Genomic DNA, 20,209 nt, shown 5'->3' on the forward strand with positions numbered 1-20,209 from the left:
TTTTCTTCACTTTCTGCCATAAGGGTGGTGTCATCTGCATATCTGAGGTTATTGATACTTCTCTCGGCAGTCTTGATTCCAGCTTGTGCTTCCTCCAGCCCAGTGTTTCTCATGATGTATTCTGCATAGAAGTTAAATAAACAGGGTGACAATATACAGCCTTGACGTACTCCTTTTCCTATCTGGAACCAGTCTGTTGTTCCATGTCCAGTTCTAACTCTTGCTTCCTGATCTGCATACAGGTTTCTCAAGAGGCAGGTCAGGTAGTCTGGTATTCCCATCTCTCTCAGAATTTTCCACAGTTTATTGTGATCCACACAGTCAAAGGCTTTGGCATAGTCAGTAAGGCAGAAATAGATGTTTTTCTGGAACTCTCTTGCTTTCTCGATGATCCAGTGGATGTTGGCAATTTATTACTCTTCCATATTTGCATTTATTTTTGACCATGCTACACAGCTTGTGGGACTTTATTATAATAGTTCCCCAACCAGGTATCGAACTCATGCCCCGCTCAGTGGAAGCACAGAGTCTTAACCACTGGACTGACAGGGAAGCCTTTCATTTTTGTTTATGAACATTGATTTGGTTTCCATTTTTGTTATATTATTCAGTGCATTACGTGGATACGATAGCAGTGTGTAGAGTTTTTTGGTACTGTACTAGAAATCTTATTTATTGATATACTATTAAGGATATATAGACTTCTTTCATTGTATGCTACTTAATGAAATTGTGATTTGTATTTCATGTCGTCCTAGAATGCTTCTGCACATTGTACTTTTCTAAAGGATGAAACTGTAAGTAGTTATTTGCAGAGGTCTTCAGATAAAAAAGATCAAGCACTTACTTTCTAGAAAGACATAGCATCAAGAGCCAACAAAATTCAGCTGTGAAGTCAAAATTGTGTCATCAGTTCTTCTCAGGCTGGAGAGTAGTTTTATCCCGGAACTCTGCAAGTATGCCATTTGTCTAAACCCATGTCATGCTTCCTGTAGAGCAGGGATGACACATGAATGTCATACATGCCCTTCTTCCCATGAGTTGCTGTCTCTCTTTTATGGCAAATATCTTTAATTCTATGAAGCCTGAATTCGTCCTCAAAAATCAGAGCTCCAGGCAGCCATCACCAGTTGACTGGAGTTGAAACAGGAATTGAAATACATTTCTTCACTGTTTAGGTGAAAAGTCTAATGAGCTCTTTACAGTTTCAAAAATGGTGACAACTGAACTGTAGTGACCAGAAAGAGGAAGATAGTCTCTGAGTTTGTAGTTTCCCAAGAAAACCGTAGCTTCTTGGGAAGGATATATAGACTTCTTTCATTGTATGCTACTTAATGAAATTAAGTATTCCAGAATTCCCATTTCAAGTTTTCAAGATTGTATTGACCTAAGCTGTCAGAAGCCCAATTAATAGTGGTGCATGGTGTTGGGAAGATCCCCTGGGAAGGGCATGGCAACCCACTGCAGTATTCTTGCCCGAGAAATCCCATGGACAGAGGAGCTTGGTGGTCTAGTCCTGGGGTCACAAAGAGTCAGACGTGACCGAGTGACTACACGCACACATGGTGTCTGAGTAAATACCTCCTTTCCATTTCATATAGCAGATGCAGTTTCTGTTGCTTTTTAATGAATATGTTGAGCCTTTAATATGTAGTAGTTACTGTACCGGAAGCTGAGAGAATTCAAGCATGAGTGAGCTACACCTCTGTCCTTACAGAACTCAGTTGTAATGTGGGAAGCAGATACTGATTATATTATAATGTCATCAGTTCTATGCAAGTGGTATGAAAAAATGTGCAACACTGAGGAAAGAATGGTTTCCATGTCTATGGGCAACAGTTGGATAGAGCTTTGTGTTCTTTTTGGCCACTTAATTTTTTAATTGAAGGATAATTGCTTTACAGAATTTTGTTGTCTTCTGTCAAACATCAACAGGAATCAGCCATAGGTGCGCCCATGTCCCCGCCCTCCCGAACTTCCCTCCCATCTCCCTCCCCATCTCCCTCTTCTTGTCACAGAGCCCCTGTTTGAGTTTCCTCAGTCACATAGCAAATTCCCACTGGCTATCTGTTCTACATATGGTACTGTAAACTTCCATGTTACTCTCTCCATACATCTCACCCTCTCCCTCCTCCCCTCCCACCATGTCCTTAGGTCTGTTATTATGTCTGTTTCTCCACTGCTGCCCTGAAAATAAACTCATCAGTGTCATCTTTCTGGATCCCACGTATATGCGTCAGTATATGATGTTTATATTTCTCTTTCTGCTTTATTTCACTTGTCTACCTCACTAGAACTGACTCAAGTGCATTCCTTTTTATGGCTGAATAATATTCCATTGTATACATGTGCCACGGCTTCTTTATCCATTGATCTAGGCTAGAGCTTTAAAAAATTATTTTATTTTATTTTATTTTTGGCTGTGCTGGGTCTCCATTGCTGCCCGTGGGCTTTCTCTAGCTGTGCCGAGCGGGGACCACTCCTCAGCTGTGCTGTGTGGGCTTCTCGTGGTGGTGGCTTCTCCTGTTGCAGAGCACGGGCTCTGGAGTGTGCAGGCTTGGTAGTTGTGGCACGTGGGCTTAGTTGCCCCACAGCATGTGGGATCTTAGATCCTAGACCAGGGGTTACACCTGTGTATCCTGCACTGGCAGGCAGATTCTTAACCACTGGACCACCAGGGAAGTCCCTGGAGAGAGCACTATAGAAAAGAGGAATGGCGTTTGACTTTATCTCTGCCAACTCACCATGGATCAAACAAGCAATGAAAAAGATTTTTTTTAATGTGTTCTTGACCTGTGTCTCAACAACACTGATGGATTAAATGAAAATTAAATGAAATACTGTATATAAACATACTTTTTGCTCAATGGAAATCTGAAGGCATTAAATGTTGCTCCTATTGAATAATATGACTAACTTTACAGTAGGTCTGTTGAAAAGAAGGGTAAGGTTTAAAGGAAAAACCTGATTTCAGGCATGTGCTACACGCTGCATGGGCCAGACAACACAAGCTGTTTTGAGAATTGTTCCTTGCCCCTCGCCACTACCGCATGCCACAGCTGTATGTATGTATGTGTGTGTGTGTGTGTACACGTTTCTCTTCTCTGTGGCAAAACAGTGATGCAGTTTTTTATTCTACTCATGTTGTTGGAAATGCAATGGTTAGAACATGATGTTTAGCTTCATAAAACCTGACGCTGTATCTGAACTCACTTGGAACAATTGTTAAGACTATGGACCAGTAAAATAAAGATCCTAGCAGATAAAAATGAAACATGGAGTACAGTCTGATTTCTTTCACCCTATCGTCATCATGACTGACGTTGACTGTCTGACGGGGAGAGATGGTCAGACTGCAGACCAGGGACCGTGCTACTCATTCTTGCTGCTAACTAGCTAGATTTAGCCTTTGGTAAATGCAGCAGCTAGTTTGTTTAACCACATAATTTGAGGAATGTCATTTCTGACTGTAGAGATTTGAGGCAACAGCGAGAACTATGTACTGACTAAGGGTAAAATATATGAATCCTCCTCGGAAGAGCATTCGTCACCCAGCTTTGGCTGTGTCTCTCAGAGCTGGACCTGTAAAATACACCCTCAAGTGAGGGTTCTGTTCCTAGCTTAACCTAAGCACTAATTTGTGGGAATGTACTATATTTTCCTGTTTTTATTGACGTTTAACGATTCCCCTACAAGAGCTTAATGGCTTACATATATAATTGAGGTTATGGGCTTCCTTGGTGATGCAGTGTGGAAGTCCCAGGTTCAATCCCTGGGTGCAGGAAAATCCTCTGGAGAAGGAACTGGCAACCCACTCCAGCACTCTGGCCTGGAGGATCACATGGACAGAGGAGCCTGGTGGGCTACAGTCCATGGGATCTTAAAGAATCATGACTGAGCGACTAACACACATAGACACACGCATCTGGTGGTTCAGTGGTTAAGGATCCGCCTGCCAGTGCAGGAGACACTCGTTCAGTCCCTGACCTGGAAAGATCCCACATGTCATGGAGCAGCTCACCGCATACACCCAGCTGTTGAGCCTGTGCCCTAGAGCCTGGGAGCCCCAGCTACTGAGCCTGTGTGCCGCAGCTACTGAAGCCCGTACTCCCTAGAGCCCATGTTCCATAGCAAGAGAAGCACCACGCCTAGAGAGCAGCCCCTCTGCAACTAGAGAAAAGCCCAGGCAGCGACAAAGACCCAGCAAAGCCAAATAAGTAATATTACCAAGATCATGAAACTTCCCCGGGTTGGATAACCTCAGGTTTCAGAGGCTTACTGGTCTAAGTGTTTTTCTCTTGTCAGAATTTAGGTACTGTAGTTTTCCAGAAAGTGCCTAGAGACAGTATTAGCATAGTTGATGTGCTTGTATGAGACTATGGTTAGAGACTTTATAAATTCTTTAGAATAGAATTGGTGTGCCAGCAATATTTTAGATAGACCATAATCTCTAATGAGGCCTATTATCCTAGACAAGATACTGCTGCACCTTAGAGATACTGGAAGCTCAGGGAAATGTAATTCTTAATTGATATGAGGAAATAGCACAACACTTCCTGGAATCTTAGAGGAGGAGTGTGAACTCCCCAAAACTCAAAAGTCCAAATTAGATTTTATTTTTTGGCCATGCCACATGACTTGCAGGATCTCAGTTCCTTGACCAGGGATTAAATTTGGGTCATGACAGCACTAGGTCACAAGGGAACTTCTTTCTCTAAGTTATATGTTTAAATAGTCCTGCTTTTGACCACAAAATTAAAAAGCTAAATTTTAGACCTACCTAAACTTTTATTTGTCTCTTTTTATTAATTATATAGTTATATTTAAATGCCAGGAATCCTGCCTGATGTTTGCGTGCATGCTAAGTCACTTCAGTTGTGTCCAACTCTTTACGACCCTGTGGACTGTAGCCCTCTAGGCTCCTCTGTCCATGCTATTTTCCAGGCAAGAATACCGTGCCCTACTCGGGATCTTCCTGAACTAGGGATCGAACCCCTCTCTCTTAAGTCTCCTTGATTGGCAGGTGGGTTTTTTACCTCTAGCACCACCTGGGAAGCCCAGTGTTTCCCTGAGGGTATATGACAAAAAGTAGCGGGTACTACAGCTAGCTAGTAATTGCAGGGAGAATTATTTAGATATACACACTCTTAATTCCAAGATATTGAAGCCAAAACCCCAAATACAAATATTTAATACCCAAGTTCAGACTGAAATTTTGGGATAACTAACCTGAAATGAATAAGGGTTTCCCTGGTGGCTCAGATGGTAAAGAATCTACAGCAATGCATGAGACCCAGGTTTGATCCCTGGGTGGGGAAGATCCCCTGGAGAAGGAAATGGCAACCCACTACAGTACTCTTGCCTGGAGAATCCTATGGACAGAGGAGCCTGGCGGGCTGCAGTCCATGGGGTCACAAAGAGTAGGACATGACTAAGTGACTAACACTTTCACTTTAAGCTACAACTGGTGATTTTACATCCTTAAAAGTTAAGAAAGGATTCAAAGACAGTTTAAATAGTATAAATTATATGTATTTGCTGTGTGTGTATAGTTGCATATTAAAATTAGTAAGAAGATGTTCTCTAAAATGCTAATAGGTCTGCAAAGATAAATTTTAAGTATTTCATATCAAAACAAGGTTGAAAAGACAGGTTGAATATATCAAAAGCTATATGAACACCTGTACCACTCTTTTGTCTGTTAACTTTAATGACAATTGCTAGTTGTACTCAAGGTTTATAACTAGTATTTTGGGATGCCCGGTTGACAAAAGAATATGTTGCTTCCACACATGCTGCAATTTCTGTCCTTGAGAAAAGTAAAAGATGTTTTGGAATTATTCCAGAGAGGCTTGTGTGTATAAATCTTGTATTTGCAACTGTGGATAGAGCCATTACAGGAAGACCCAGCTGAGGCCAGAAGGACCTCTTGGACATAACTGCAGAGACTGAACCACTTGGATTTTCTGCAGTTCATGAAGTGAATGCATAGATCAGACTTCGCTTAACCTCCATTACCTACATGCCACCTCAAGACAGCAGTCACCAAAGTCAGTCTGTCACTTGTTAGAAAACCACATTGCCTTGCTGAACTTAGACTGAAGATATATTAGACAAGTGATGATACTGTTAAAGAAAAATAATTATTTAACACTTGTTTAAAGGGAAGGGAAGCCTTTATTCAGGACATTTGTTACAGGTATTGAAATTATTGCAATAGGGGAGAAAGTTGGGGCTCAACTCTATGCCAAAGGCAGCTGGACTTTATGGCCATGGAGCAGCAAATGAGAGGGTCAGTGGATGGAAAATTACTAAAATCAGATGTTGAGGGTGGGGGAATTCTTACTAAACTGACTTAGCAGGATTTTCACTAAAACTGGTCTAGGCAGGCCAAATACAAAGCCCAAGGATGAGGCCTAGTCAAAAAGGGGCTCAGAGAAGAAGTTTAGACAAGAAGTGTGTCTTTGTCCATATAATTAAAACAAAAACAATTTGCTTATATCCATCATTAGTGAGACACATTCAAAGGGCAACCACCATAGTGTAATGTTTGATCTTGTTATTCATCTAGCTATTTTATTGGTGGTCATATTAAGATTTTTTGATCAACTATGATAATAGCACAAATTGCTTGAGCACTTTTAATATTCCATCCACTCTTCTAGGTACCATCTCATGGAGTCCTCACAGCACCTTTATGAGGTAAGTAGTAGTATCCTCGTTTTAGAAATAATGAAACAGACTCAGAGAAATTTAAGAATTTGCCAAAGATCACAGTCAGTAAATGACACAGGCTGGTTCTGTAGGGCAAGACCACAAAGACAGTCTTAACCAGAAGACTGTACTTGTTTTTAAGAGCACACAAGTAGGGGCTTGCCTGGTGGCTTAGTGGTGGTACATCTGCCTGCCAGTGCAGAGTATCTACACTGGCCTCCCAGGTGGCTTGTCAGCAGTAAAGAATCTGGCCTGCCAAGCAGGAGATGCAGGATTGATCCCTAGGTCAGGAAGATCCCCTGGAGAAAGAAATGGCAACTTACTCCAGTATTCTTGCCTGGGAGACCCCATGGATAGAGAAGCCTGGCGGGCTACAGTCCATGGGGTTGCAAAAGAGTCAGACATGACTTAGCGACTAAATAACAACAATCTACGTTGTAATATTAAAAAAATTTATTGAAATATACTTGATATACAGTATTGTGTTAGTTTCAGATGTTAAACATAGTTATTCAGTATTTTTGCAGATACACTCCATTATAGGTTATTACAAGATTCATGGGTATAATTCCCTGTGATAGCTTATTGCTAATCCATTTTATATATAATAATGTGTCTTAATCCCGTATCCCTTATTTGTCCTTTTCCCCTTTCCTCTCCCCTTTGGTCACCACAAGTTTATTTTCTATAAGTCTGTTTGCTTTACATTCATTTATATTGTTTTTTAGATTTTGCACATGTGATATCATACATTATTTGTCTCTGACGCTTTCATGAAGCATAATATTCTCTAGGTCCATACACATTGCTGCAAATAACAGTGCACGTACACATGCTAAGTCGTTTCAGTTGTGTCTGACTGTGTGTGACCCTGTGGAGTACAGCCTGGCAAGCTCCTTTGTCCGTGGGATTCTCCAGGCAGGAATATTGGAGTGGGTTGCCACGCCCTCCTCCAAGCAATCTTTTTTTTAGGACTAATATTCCATCATATGTATCTGTATGTGTATGTATATCTTATTAATCCAGTCATCTCTTAATGGGCATTTAGGTTGCTTTCATGTCTTCACTATTGTAAATAGTGCTATAGTGAACACTGGGGAACGTGTATCTTTTCGAATTAATGTTTTCAGTTTTTCCAGATAGATACCCAGGAGTGGGAATCCCAGATCATATGGTAGTTCTGTTTCTAGTTTTTTTTAGGAACCTACGTATCCTTTTCTATACTAGCAATTTACATTGCTGTCAACACACACTGTAATATTTTTAGGTAATGTTTATTTTCATTTTTTAAATAACAGCTTTAATGAGATAATTACACGTTATAATCACCCTTTTAAAGTGTAGAATTCAGTGGTTTTTAGTATATTCGGTAGTTTTCAGTTACCCAATAATTACTATTAATTCTAGAATATTTAGGGAGCTTCCCTGGTAGCTCCATTGGTAAAGAGTCTGCCTGCAGTGCAGGAGATTCCGGTTCAGGAAGATCTGGAGAAGGGATAGGCTACCCACTCCATCCAGTGCTCTTGTGCTTCCCTGTTGGCTCAGCTGGTAAAGAATCTGTCTGCAATGTGGGAGACCTGGGTTTGATCCCTGGGTTGGAAAGATCCCCTGGAGAAGGGAATATCCACTGCAGTATTCTGGCCTGGAGAATTCCATGGACTGTATAGTTCATGGGGTCGCAGAGAGTTGGACATGACTGAGTGACTTTTACTTTATTTAAAAAAAATTTTTTTTAATTGAAGGATAATTGCTTTACAGAATTTTGTTTTCTGTCAAACCTCAACATGAATCAGCCATAGGTATACATGTATCCCCTCCCTTTTGAACCCCTCTCCCATCTCCCTCCCCATCCTACCTCTCTAGATTGATACAGAGCCCGTTTTGAGTTTCCTGAGCCATACAGCAAATTCCTGTTGACTTTCCAGAATATTTGCATCACTGTGAAAAATAATCCTATTCTCATTTATCAGTCCACTCCCCATTTCCCCCGGCCTCCCCCTCAGCAACCATTAATCTATTCCTATTATAGGTATTTTCCTATTCTGAGCATTCCATGTGAATCATGCGTAGTAGTATTCATTGTATATATGTAACACCTTTTTGAATCTTCACCTGTTGAGCACTTAGGTTTTTTCCATATCTTGGCTATTATAAATAATGCCACGATGAACATGGGGGTACAGATAACTTCTCAGATTTGTGTCTTTGTATTCTCCGGACAAATAGCAAGGAGTGGGATAACTGGATCTTATGATAGCTCTATCCTTAATTTTTGGAGAAATCTCCATCTTCCAGTGTCTACACCAATTAATATTTCTAACAGTGTACATGGGCTTCCTTTTCTCCACATCCTTGCCCACACTGTTGGCTTTTTTGATCCTGGCTGTTCTGATAGTTGTGAAGTGATATTTCATTGTGATTTTAATTCACATTTCCCTAATTAGTGAAGTTGAACATCTTTTCATGTGTCTGTTGGCTATCTGTATATCTTCTTTGGAAACATGTCCATCAGCTTCTCTGCCCACTTTTTTTTTTTTTCCCTCTCTTTGCTGATTTATTAGAACTGATATAGAGCTGGTTCATAGATTTTTTTTTTGGCAAAAGCCCTTAAACTTTTATATCCCATCATAATGGTAAATGAAGTCCAGCAAATAGTTTAAATAATTCTTGATTACATGATCTTTCCCTGCTGCCTGTTCCAAGCCTCTACCCCTCCGGCTGGGCTAGGCCCATAAGGGGAGGCATCTCCAGGCCCCAAGGCAGTCTGCCCACTTTTTAACAGGTTATTTTTATTGTTGTTGTTGAGTTATATGAGTTTCTCAACCCCTTATCAGCTATATTATTTGCAGCTATCTTCTCCCATTCAGTAAGTTTTCGTTTTATTGGTTTCCTTTGCTGTATGGAAGCTTTTTAATTTGATGTAATCCCATTTATTTTTGGTTCTATTTCCCTTGCCTGAAGAGACATACCTAGAAAGATAATGCAAAGATGATGTTAAAGAGCATATTGCCTATGATTTCTTCTAGGAGTTTTATAGTTTCAGGTCTTAACATTCAAGTCTTTAATTCACTAAGAGTTAATTATGGTGTGAGATAGTAGTAGTTTCATTTTTTTCCATGTAGCTGTTCAGTTTTCCTAGTACGATTTACTGAAGAGATTGTCCTTTCTTCACTGTATGTTCTTAAGAAATTTAAGTTTTAAACTTTTAAGTAGCAAAGAGGCTTGGAAACAGATTATAAAGTAAATTACTTAAAGAGCTTTTAAAACACAGGTTGAATATAATCCTAGCCTATCATTTAAAAAAAGCATATCTATGTTCCAGGAAATATTTAAGATAGCTAAACTAAGATAGCTATCTTAGCTAAGCTAAGATAGTTACTGTGTTATGTTCCAATATAAATTTTAGACCTAATAGTAGGTATTCACCAGAGCAAATGAAATGCCACTTACAGTGAAACATTATAGTGTACACTTTTTCTGAATTAACAGTAAGGCCACAGACAGCTAGAAAGGAGTAAGTAGAGCTCTTAGAATGGTCTCAATTTCCTTATGAAAGAAAAGGACATAAATCATGAAAACTTAGGAGAGGAGAAAATCATAATATAACCACTCACTGTCCGTATTTATCTTTACTACTTACCTTTCATATATTTTTGATCCTTGCAATCACTCTGTGAGGCAGGCATGGTTAATTTTTTCATTCCAAGGAGCTATTTTCTCCATAAACACCGAAGAATGCCAAGAAAAGTTTGCTCTTGGACCTGAGTTTCCATTTATTTTAAGAATAAGTAACTTTTTAAAAAAGCAGTTTTTCTAACTTAGTTTCAGAAATTGCATTAAACATTTATTTTCATAGTCTATCTTTTACAAAGAAGATAAGAAATTTCTAAAGTCCATCTTTGGATTCTTTTTGGATTCACTCTGACTAAGCAACATTTTTAGTTGAGAGAAGTGTTTCTTTGTTTTGCTTGCATGCTTTGAGGAACAAATGGATGTTGACTGTCCAGATGCAGGTGTTCTGACAAAAAAAACATAAAGCCACACTTAGATATACAGACAGACAGCAGTTCCTCCTACTTAGCCTAGATACCTACTACTATAATCATTCTCTACCCTTCTGTAATAATTACGGCCATACATGAGCAGTAGCTGTACCCAGCAAAGTCATTCCCAGTTTGTTAAAAAAAAAAAAAAAAACTCACTAAACAAGCTAATGGCAACATTTAGGAGGTATACGGGGTGTGTCTACAAGCTTCTTTCATACCTGAAAGAGGAAGCTAAAGGCAAAGTCTCATTAGGACTGAGTTCCTTGTAAGACTGACATCAAAATTCATGATAATTCTAAGCAAGGACTGCAAAAACATTTTTTAGTTCACAGCTCAAGACCACTTCCTTTCTCAAAAGTGAAAAATCTCAACCTATGCATACAGGTACCATTCTGTTGTATTTTCACCCTTATACAAGGTGAGCTCTAGAGGGCAGATATTTTGTATGGCTAACTGTATATTCCAGTGCTTTTTAGCAGAACCAAGCACAGAGGGTACTCTCTATAAATTTCACTGAATAAACAATTCCCCATCTGGTATGTGTGTATTTATGCCTCCTTCCACTTCATTCTCTCCAAGTGTGTTCAAGCCCCAAACAATATTTGGGGTTTGTCAATCTCATCCCTTTTCTGACTCCCCAACCATGATAAACATGATAACTTTCTCTTTCCTGCATATACCTAATAAGCAGTCTGGTCTAAATGCAAGTGAATTATTTTAAATATTCCAAATTTTCTTTTATCTGCATATATCCTGTAAGTAGAAACTTTCGCAATGAATTCCTATCATATCAAACACCAAAATAATCAGGAATACAGAGAAAACTGACTTGAAATTTTAAATGGCAATCCTCATATAAAAACCTCAATTTTAATAAGCAGAAATAATCTAGTCCTTGCTGAATTTTGTTATTTAATTTCAAGAAGCTACCAGACTCTTCTGTAATAAAAATGTTTAAAATTCCTTTCACAGTTAGTACAGAGTTAAATTTGTTCATCAGCATAATGAATAGAGTATTGAGGATTACTGAAAATAAAACCTGTGCCCAGTCACATAGTTAACTTCACATCATTTCACAAATCCCTACTCTGTTGAGTTTCTGACAGGGGAAACTGCAGAAAATAAAGCAGGAAAGTCAACCCTGACTGGTTGTCTTGGTGACACAAAGGATGAATTAAGGCAAGTGATAGGCAGACAGATTGGTGCCAGGTAGTGGGGGCTGGAAACCCATGCCACTATGGGTTTATGTCTTTCATATGCACAGAGTGAGGTACCACAGGCTTCTAATCAGAACTGTGTTTTTTAATAAATATTGGACTAGAAGGGTTTAAAACTAGAAGCAGGAAGACTCAGGGAATTATTGTAGTAATTGTGGCAAAGGATGAATAATGACCTGAACAGACAGCAGCAGCACGGAGGAAAAGGAGAGGACAGGTGCAAACACCTTGGGGGCAGGATGGATAGAAACCGGTGACTGACTGGGCCCAGACAGAGGGAGCAGGACTGTCAACTGCACCGACCATTTCAGGTCAGAATGTCTAGAAGGGCATGTTCATTTACAGATTAAGGAAACTTAGGAGGAGGGGCAGGTTTGAGTGGTTACCTCTGGCGACATGCAGGGATAGGAAGTGGATATATTTAAGAGGCAGCTGGGAACGGGCCCAGGGAGAGGTTGGATGTAGAGGAACACACCTGGAAGTCAGTGCAGTGATGACTTCCTCAACTGCATGGCAGTTTCAGGGAGTGTTTATTATACAGAGAAATTAGAACTCAGGGGTTAGCAATGGCTATTTATATAGCTTAATGGATTAACATACCTGAAAATCAATGCTGGGCTCTTGCCTTTGGAACCAGACATATGATTTAGGTTTGCAGAACTTGGAGTCTTTCTCTCTGGGGTCTTCAGGCTGAGTTTACTCATAGGAGTGGTAGGATTGCTCTTCACTGCTGACAGAAAGCTTCTGCTTTTCCCATGATGTTTAACTGTTCTGTTGCATGTTTTACAAGTAATCAACTGCCACAAAGAGAAGAAACAGTGAGTCTTATTTCTCCTTATAATTTAATCCAATAAACTATATTCATTAAATTCTTATATGTAAGGCACCCTTTAATATCTGGGCATTTATTTATACCTTTACAACATTTTGCAACTTTTTTTTTTTGCAGAAAAATTCCAAGCCTTTTCCCAATAAAATATGGCAAAATATCACTGAAAATAATTGACTCCTTCAGACCTTCAGTGAATCTATATATAAATACAAGTCTAAAGTAATTTATAAAACCAGGCACATGAATTCTCACATTCTCATCCTTCTTCACTTCATTAGGAATAGAGGTTGACTTTCTTTTCAGGGTTCATTGTTCAAGACATGGTCCATTTTATAGCTAAATGCTCTTCTACACATCTGACTCACAAGGCACCAGATTCGGCCCAGGCCTCAACAAAATTAACAAACTAGTTTATGAGAAGTACTCTAATGTTCATGAGGAGGTAAAAATGCATTCACAGAGGTTTAAGTTGCTTTATGAAAATGCACTTACCTGTCCAACAATGGTAATCTCCTAAATATGGCAGTTCCAATCCAAGTTGTTAGGTCTTAGGCCAGACCTAATCTGTCATAGTGTCCACCGTGCCCAGCACAGTGCCTAGTAGTAACCAGGCACTGGAATAATTGATAAATGTTTAACACAGAACATGCACATAAAGTGTATCTAATACTGGTCGCTACATAGTAAACCATAAGTAATTTAATTTGGTTGTTTTATTCTACTTTACATCTCCAATATATAACACTGTTTGGCATAATGTAAGATTCTCAATAAATGTTTGATGAATGAACATAAGACACACTTATCTCTGTTGGACATAAACTTAAATACATACTCTGACATGGAGGGGGTGACTGAAGAAATGACACTGGTACCTAATACTTTACGCTCTTTTCTTATGTATACCTAATACAGTTCACTGTGTCTGAAGAAAAGGACCATCAGCTGAAAATATTTAGTGGTAACTATAGTTCGGATGATGTCACACTGGTGAGCTCAAGAAATCCTCAAATTTGTGAAAATAATTGTGCTTAACAGTAAGATCTGGGCATTGAGAGTTCATTATGTTTGGTTTTAGGTAACACTGAAAAACAAAACTAAGCTGTACTCCTGATGAAACAGTAATCACTAGAAAAAAATCATATATATATTTTGACAATCTAAATATACCACTACAAACCTCTGAGTTATATTCAGGCTAATTCTTAACCTTATCGTAAGTGAAAGAAAAGTCTAGCTTACTTATACAGAATGGAATTGAAATCTTACCAGCACACTTTTGGAGTCTTTGTACTTTTTAAGAATTTTTGCTTCTTTAAAACTGAGTGTATAATTTCTTGCTTCTCGATTCAGAAGTTTCTGTATTCTGGGTGTCAGTTTGGGCTTGGGTTTGAGGCGCACTCGAGATTTATCCTGAACAAGCAACTGGAAACAGTATGGACATGTTCCTTCAAAAGTGCTTTTATCATCTAAAATTACACAAGTAAAACCCAAAAGTCAGCAAATCAGAGTATTCTGTTACCACAAACTATCAATAATATAAATGCAAAAGAGTATATTATTTAATATGAGCAAATACAAATTTTCCTTAAACTCAAAATATAAGAATCTACAAAGATAAATTGGCAATAATTTATTTTACAAAACACTATAGTTCTATCGAGTCACTCTTTTTAGCAACAGATAAGTTAAGTCCCCACCCTTTTTCACATCATGCGAAATGCCAGGCTGGATAAAGCACAAGCTGGAATCAAGATTGCCAGAAGAAATATCAATCATCTCAGTTATGCAGATGACACCATCTTTATGGCAGAAAGCAAACAAGAACTAAAGAGTCTCTTGATGAAAGAAGAAAGTGAAAAAGGTGGCTTAAAACTCAACATTCAGAAAACTAAGATCATGGCATCCAGTCCCATCACTTCATGGCAAATAGATGGGGAAACAGTGACAGACTTTATTTTTTGAGGCTCCAAAATCACTGCAAATGGTGACTGCAGCCATGAAATTAAAAGATGCTCGCTCCTTGGAAGAAAATCTGACCAACCTAGACAGCATAGTAAAAAGCAGACATTACTTTGCCAAAAGAGGTCCATCTGGTATTTCCAGTAGTCATGTATGGATGTGAGAGTTGGACTATAAAGAAAGCTGAGTGCCGAAGAATTGATACTTTCAAACTGTGGTGTTGGAGAAGACTCTTGAGAGTCCCTTGGACTGCAAGGAGATTAAACCAGTCAATCATAAAGGAAATGAATCATGAACATTCACTGGAAAGACTGATGCTGAAGCTGAAACTCCAAAACTTTGGCCACCTGATGCGAAGAACTGACTCATCTGCAAAGACCCTGATGCTGATGTGAAAATAACTGTGCTCAACAGTAAGATGTGAAGGGGAAAGAAGGGGACAACGGAAGATGAGATGATTGGATGGCATCACTGACTCGATGGACATGAGTTTGAGCAAGCTCTGGGAGGTGGTGATGGACAGGGAAGCCTGGCGTGCTGCAGTCCATGGGGTTGCAGAGTCAGACACAACTGAGCGGCTGAACTGAGCCACTCTTTGCTATGTTGTTCATTATTGCTACCAAGTGAAAAAAGGTTGTAAGTCTCACAAATTTTACAAACACATTTATCATGAAATAACAATATTGTGACTTTTCTTTTTTAAACAATCAGCACAGTTTTGTGGTTGTGAGCTGGGCTTTGTCTGCAGTACAAGGTAACAGGACAACAGACTTGCCCCAGGCCCTTTATGCAATCAAGAAAGCATTCACTGACCATCTACCATGCTAGGCTGGAGACATAAATATGGAAGAAAAGGAGTTGCTATCTTTATAGAATTCATGTTCGTGGGGAGCCCTAGGGAAATGAAGCTAAGACTGGTAAGAACTGTAACAGAATATGATTAAAATGCCCTGAAAATTATTAAACTCTATATAGACTAGCTAGAAACATTTTGAAGAGGCTTGATAAAGGTCATTGTAGATGAGTATAAACTCTTAACTGTATTTGGAAAAGGCATCTATTATTGGTAAAGGGCTTTTGAGTACAACCACAGTGAAAAAGCAAGCATGGTTATTTAGGGAAAGGTGAAGTGTGAAGGTAATGTTGCTGAAAAGGAAGGTGGGTACACCCTAAATATTTAAGGGTAAGTCCTGTGTTAAGTGCTAAGAATAGCACTACTGAAAAGCTAAGGACAATGCTTGTAACTTAGCTCTGAAAAGTGTAAAATTCATTCACACTGAGAGACTGTTATGTGCCAAGCACTGGTTGTGGGAGATACCATGGTGAACAGAGCACAATTCATGGAGAGAGACAATGGACACAATGCCAAATGTTAAGTGCTTGGGAGAAAAAAGACGAAAGGAGAATGTGGATTGCTGATATAGCGGCTATTATCTTAAATAGGGAAGCCACGGAAGGCTTCGTGGGGTGACATTTTCAAGAGACCAGAAGGAAATGAGGAAGGAATCCAAGTAGGTAAGGTAAGACTTAGGTGAGGTAAGACTTCCAGGTACTGGAAGGGCAGTTGCAAAGGCCATGACACAACATGGGAGCCTGGCAGTGGTTGAAGTTCAGTGAAAAAAAGGGAGAGCAGCTCAAAGAGGTAATGCAGACCTATGACATAGGTACACCTGTGGACTCATAAGGATCTTCACTTTTACTGAGGTGGACAGTCATTTCAGAGTTTGTAGCAGAGAACTGACATGAAGCTAGCTTAGGTTTCTGTTAGGCTCACACTGACCACTGGATTGAGTCTGGACTGCAGAGATGCATGGGAGCTGTTGGCAATAATTCAGGAGAGAAACTGATGGCTTGGACAGGGTGGTAAGAGGGATGTGGAAAGACGTGGCTAGATGTTGGATACATTTTAAAGCCAACAGGATTTGCTGGCATAGGAGGAAGGCTGTTAGTGAGACAAGAGTGGCTCCTAGATTTTTGGGCTAAATGAATCTTAAGGATGAGGTTCAGTTCAGTCACTCAGTCGTGTCTGACTGTTTGTGACCCCATGCACTGCAGCACGCCAGGCTTCCCTGTCCATCACCAACTCCCAGAGTTCACTCAGACTCACATCCATCAAGTCAGTGATGCCATCCAGCCATCTCATCCTCTGTCGTCCCCTTCTCCTCCTGCCCCCAATCCCTCCCAGCATCAGAGTCTTTTCCAGTGAGTCAACTCTTCACATGAGGTGGCCAAAGTCCTGGAGTTTCAGCTTTAGCATCATCCCTTCCAAAGAAATCCCAGGGCTGATCTCCTTCAGAATGGACTGGTTGGATCTCCTTGCAGTCCAAGGGACTCTCAAGAGTCTTCTCCAGCATCACAGTTCAAAAGCATCAATTCTTCGGCGCTCAGCCTTCTTCACAGTCCAACTCTCACATCCATACATGACCACTGGAAACCATAGCCTTGACTAGACGGACCTTGGTCGGCAAAGTAATGTCTCCGCTTTTGAATATGCTCTCTAGGTTGGTCATAACTTTTCTTCCAAGGAGTAAACGTCTTTTAATTTCATGGCTGCACTCACCATCTGCAGTGATTTTGGAGCCCCCCCAAAAAAAGTCACTGTTTCCACTGTTTCCCCATCTATTTCCCATGAAGTGATGGGACCAGATGCCATGATCTTCGTTTTCTGAATGTTGAGCTTTGAGCCAACTTTTTCACTCTCCACTTTCACTTTGGTTACTAAAATGGGAAGAACTGGGGAAGGGGGGTTGTCCTGTTGGGAGATAAACCTCGAGTTTTCGCCTAATGTGACATTCAAAAAAAGTTGTCAAGGCATCTGGATGAGTCTAGGATTCAGGGGAGCAGTCTGAACTGGGATATAAGTTTGGAAGTCCTCAGTACGAAGAATTTAAAACCCGTAAGACTGCATGAAAAACTATCATCAAGGAATTGGGCGTAGGTAGAAAAGACGTCCAAGGGCTGAGTCCTGGGACACTCCATCATTTGGAGGGTGGGGAAGAAGGCGCCAATAAAGCAGATCAACAAGTACTGGCTAAAGAGGCAGGAGTTGAACTCGGTGAAGATCTGGAAGCCAAGTGAAGAAACTATTTCGAGTAGATTGATGAATTGTGTCAAATGCCAATAAAAGGTCAGGCAAGGTAAGGCATGTTAAGGCATTCCTTTTTTTTTACGGAACTAAGAAGCCTCTGGAGAGGGGTTTATAATGGCTGTGGGTCGATCAGATTTCTCTGGATCATCTGGTTCGTTGTGCGGAAGGGAGGAAGCGGGGCCACTAAAGCCCGACCCACAACCAACGGGCGTCCTCCTTACCGTGTGACGAGCTGTAGGCCCAGCTGCAAAAGAGACATACACTCGTAAGGGACGGGACACACCCGCCTGCCGCTCGCCTCCCGCTTCCCCTCCCTCCTCTCTTACAGGAGGTAGCGGGCCTGGCCCGGGCAGCTGTCTCGTAGTTTCCACGCCGCGGCCTCAAGGTAGTGCTTCTGCCTCATTCCCGCCGATATCCCACGCCGCAGAGACCCGGTTGCAAAAATGAGACTCCGGAAGCCGGCTTCCTAAAGCGGCGTACTTTGACGTCCGGATCCGACCGTCCTCCGGAGCCAGGCACCCTCGGCTGAAGGGTTCCGGTCCCTCCGCGTCCGGGCCGGCGTCCGGGGGCCGACCCTTCCGCCGCCGTTGGCCCCGCCCTTGGGTTCCGCCTGGTCCCCGAGGGCTGGAAGTCAAGTGGAAGTGTTAATCGCTCAGTCGCGTCCCACTCTTTGAGAGACTATGGACGGTAGCCCACCAGGCTCCTCTGTCCATGCAATGGGTTGCCATTCCCTTCTCCAGGGGATCTTCCCGACACAGGGATCGAACCTGGTCTCCTGAATTGCAGGCAGATTTTTTCAGTCTGAGGATCACATCACATGGGAGCCTGAGCGGAGTAACTTGACTCGGCTGGGTTAGCAGTGTCGGGAGCCGAGGGTGCGCCCGCCTCCAGCACCGTCGTCTCTAGACTTGGGAGCCCGGGTCCTGACCTGGGCCGCGGCGGGCGGATGCGGGGCCAACAAGAGGGCCGCTGGGGTCTCCAGTTCAGCCTGCTCTTGGCAGGGGCGCTAACGAGCTTATCTTTATTATTATTATTATTTTGTTTTTAATTGAAGTGAAATTCACCTAACTCGTTGGCCATTTTAAGGCTAACTACACAGCTCAGTGATGTGTAGTACAATTGCAATGTTGCACTGTTACTAGTTTGGAAACAGTTGTATCAGCGTAAGGGAAGCTAGGAGGTTATTCCCCATTGTCCCCTCCCTCTCGGCCCCTGGCAACCGCTGATAACGCTTTTTAAAATTTGTTTTAGTTTTCGCGGTGCTGGGTCCTCATTGCTGCATACGCTTTTCTCTAGTTGCAGGGAGTGGGGAAGTGGAGGGTGCGACTCTCTGCTTCCCATGCTCTTGCTTCTCGTTGCGGTGACTTCTCTTGTTGCCAAGCATGGGCTCTAGGTTCTGTCCGCTTCAGTAGGTGAGGCAGGTGAGCTCAGTAATTGTGATGCTGGGGCTTGGTTGCTCCGCAGCATGTGAGATCTTTCCGCTCCAGGGATGGAACCCATGTCCCCTACATTAGCAGGCAGATTCTTTATCACTGAGCCACCAACCTCAAGTAAATGGAATCATACATGAGATCTTTCAGGTGAGGCTTCTTCCATTTAGTATAGTGTTTTTGAGGTTCATACACTTTGTATTACATATCAGAACTTCATTCCTTTTTATAGCTGAGTAGTGAATGTCCCTTGGACTGCAAGGAGATCCAACCAGTCCATTCTAAAGGAGATCAGCCCTGGGTGTTCTTTGGAAGGAATGATGTTAAAGCTGAAACTCCAGTACTTTGGCCACCTCATGCAAAGAGCTGACTCATTGGAAAAGACTCTGATGCTGGGAGGGATTCGGGGCAGGAGAAAAAGGGGACGACAGAGGATGAGATGGCTGGATGGCATCACCGACTCAGAGGAGCCTGGAGGGCTACAGTCCATGGAATCGCAAAGAGTCAGACATGACTGAGCATGCCATTCCATACCATACCATTCAGTGAATAAAGAAATTGAGGCAGTGAAAGGATAAGTTGTTTGCCTGAGGATGCATGGCTGATGAGTGATAAACGTGAGTTTGAGTGAACTCCAGGAGATGGTGATGGACAGGGAGGCCTGGCGTGCTGCGATTCATGGGGTCGCAGAGAGTCAGACACCACTGAATGACTGAACTGAACTGAACTGAAGTGTATATATGTTGTCACCAAGTCGTGTCCGACTCTTTGCTACCCCACGGACTGCAGCACACCAGGGCTCCCTGTCCTTCACCATCTCCCAGAGTTTGCCCAAGTTCATGTCCATTGATTCATTGATACCATCCAACCATCTCATCCTCTCGCATCCCCTTCTCCTGCCTTCAGTCTTTCCCAACATC

At 41.4% G+C, this 20,209-nt stretch overlaps 1 protein-coding gene across 2 annotated transcripts; it reads right to left on the reverse strand.

Moving 5' to 3' along the window:
• Positions 1-9,651: 9,651 nt before the first annotated feature.
• Positions 9,652-18,281, reverse strand: C21H18orf21 (chromosome 21 C18orf21 homolog). Of its 2 annotated transcripts, XM_068993925.1 has the most exons (6): positions 18,186-18,281; positions 18,081-18,103; positions 14,079-14,278; positions 12,578-12,774; positions 10,355-10,732; positions 9,652-9,683 (listed from the first exon to the last, which is right to left on the reverse strand). In XM_068993925.1, the coding sequence occupies exons 1-5, from the start codon at positions 18,260-18,262 to the stop codon at positions 10,579-10,581; spliced, it is 651 nt and encodes a 216-aa protein (XP_068850026.1). In that variant the 5' UTR covers positions 18,263-18,281; the 3' UTR covers positions 9,652-9,683; positions 10,355-10,578. The 2 variants fall into 2 exon arrangements, with proteins under 2 accessions (XP_068850026.1, XP_068850027.1); XM_068993926.1 differs by lacking the exons at positions 9,652-9,683; positions 12,578-12,774 and having other exon boundaries at positions 10,587-10,732.
• Positions 18,282-20,209: the final 1,928 nt, after the last annotated feature.

Source organism: Capricornis sumatraensis, chromosome 21 (assembly GCF_032405125.1).
Source record: "Capricornis sumatraensis isolate serow.1 chromosome 21, serow.2, whole genome shotgun sequence".
Lineage (NCBI taxonomy): Eukaryota > Metazoa > Chordata > Mammalia > Artiodactyla > Bovidae > Capricornis > Capricornis sumatraensis.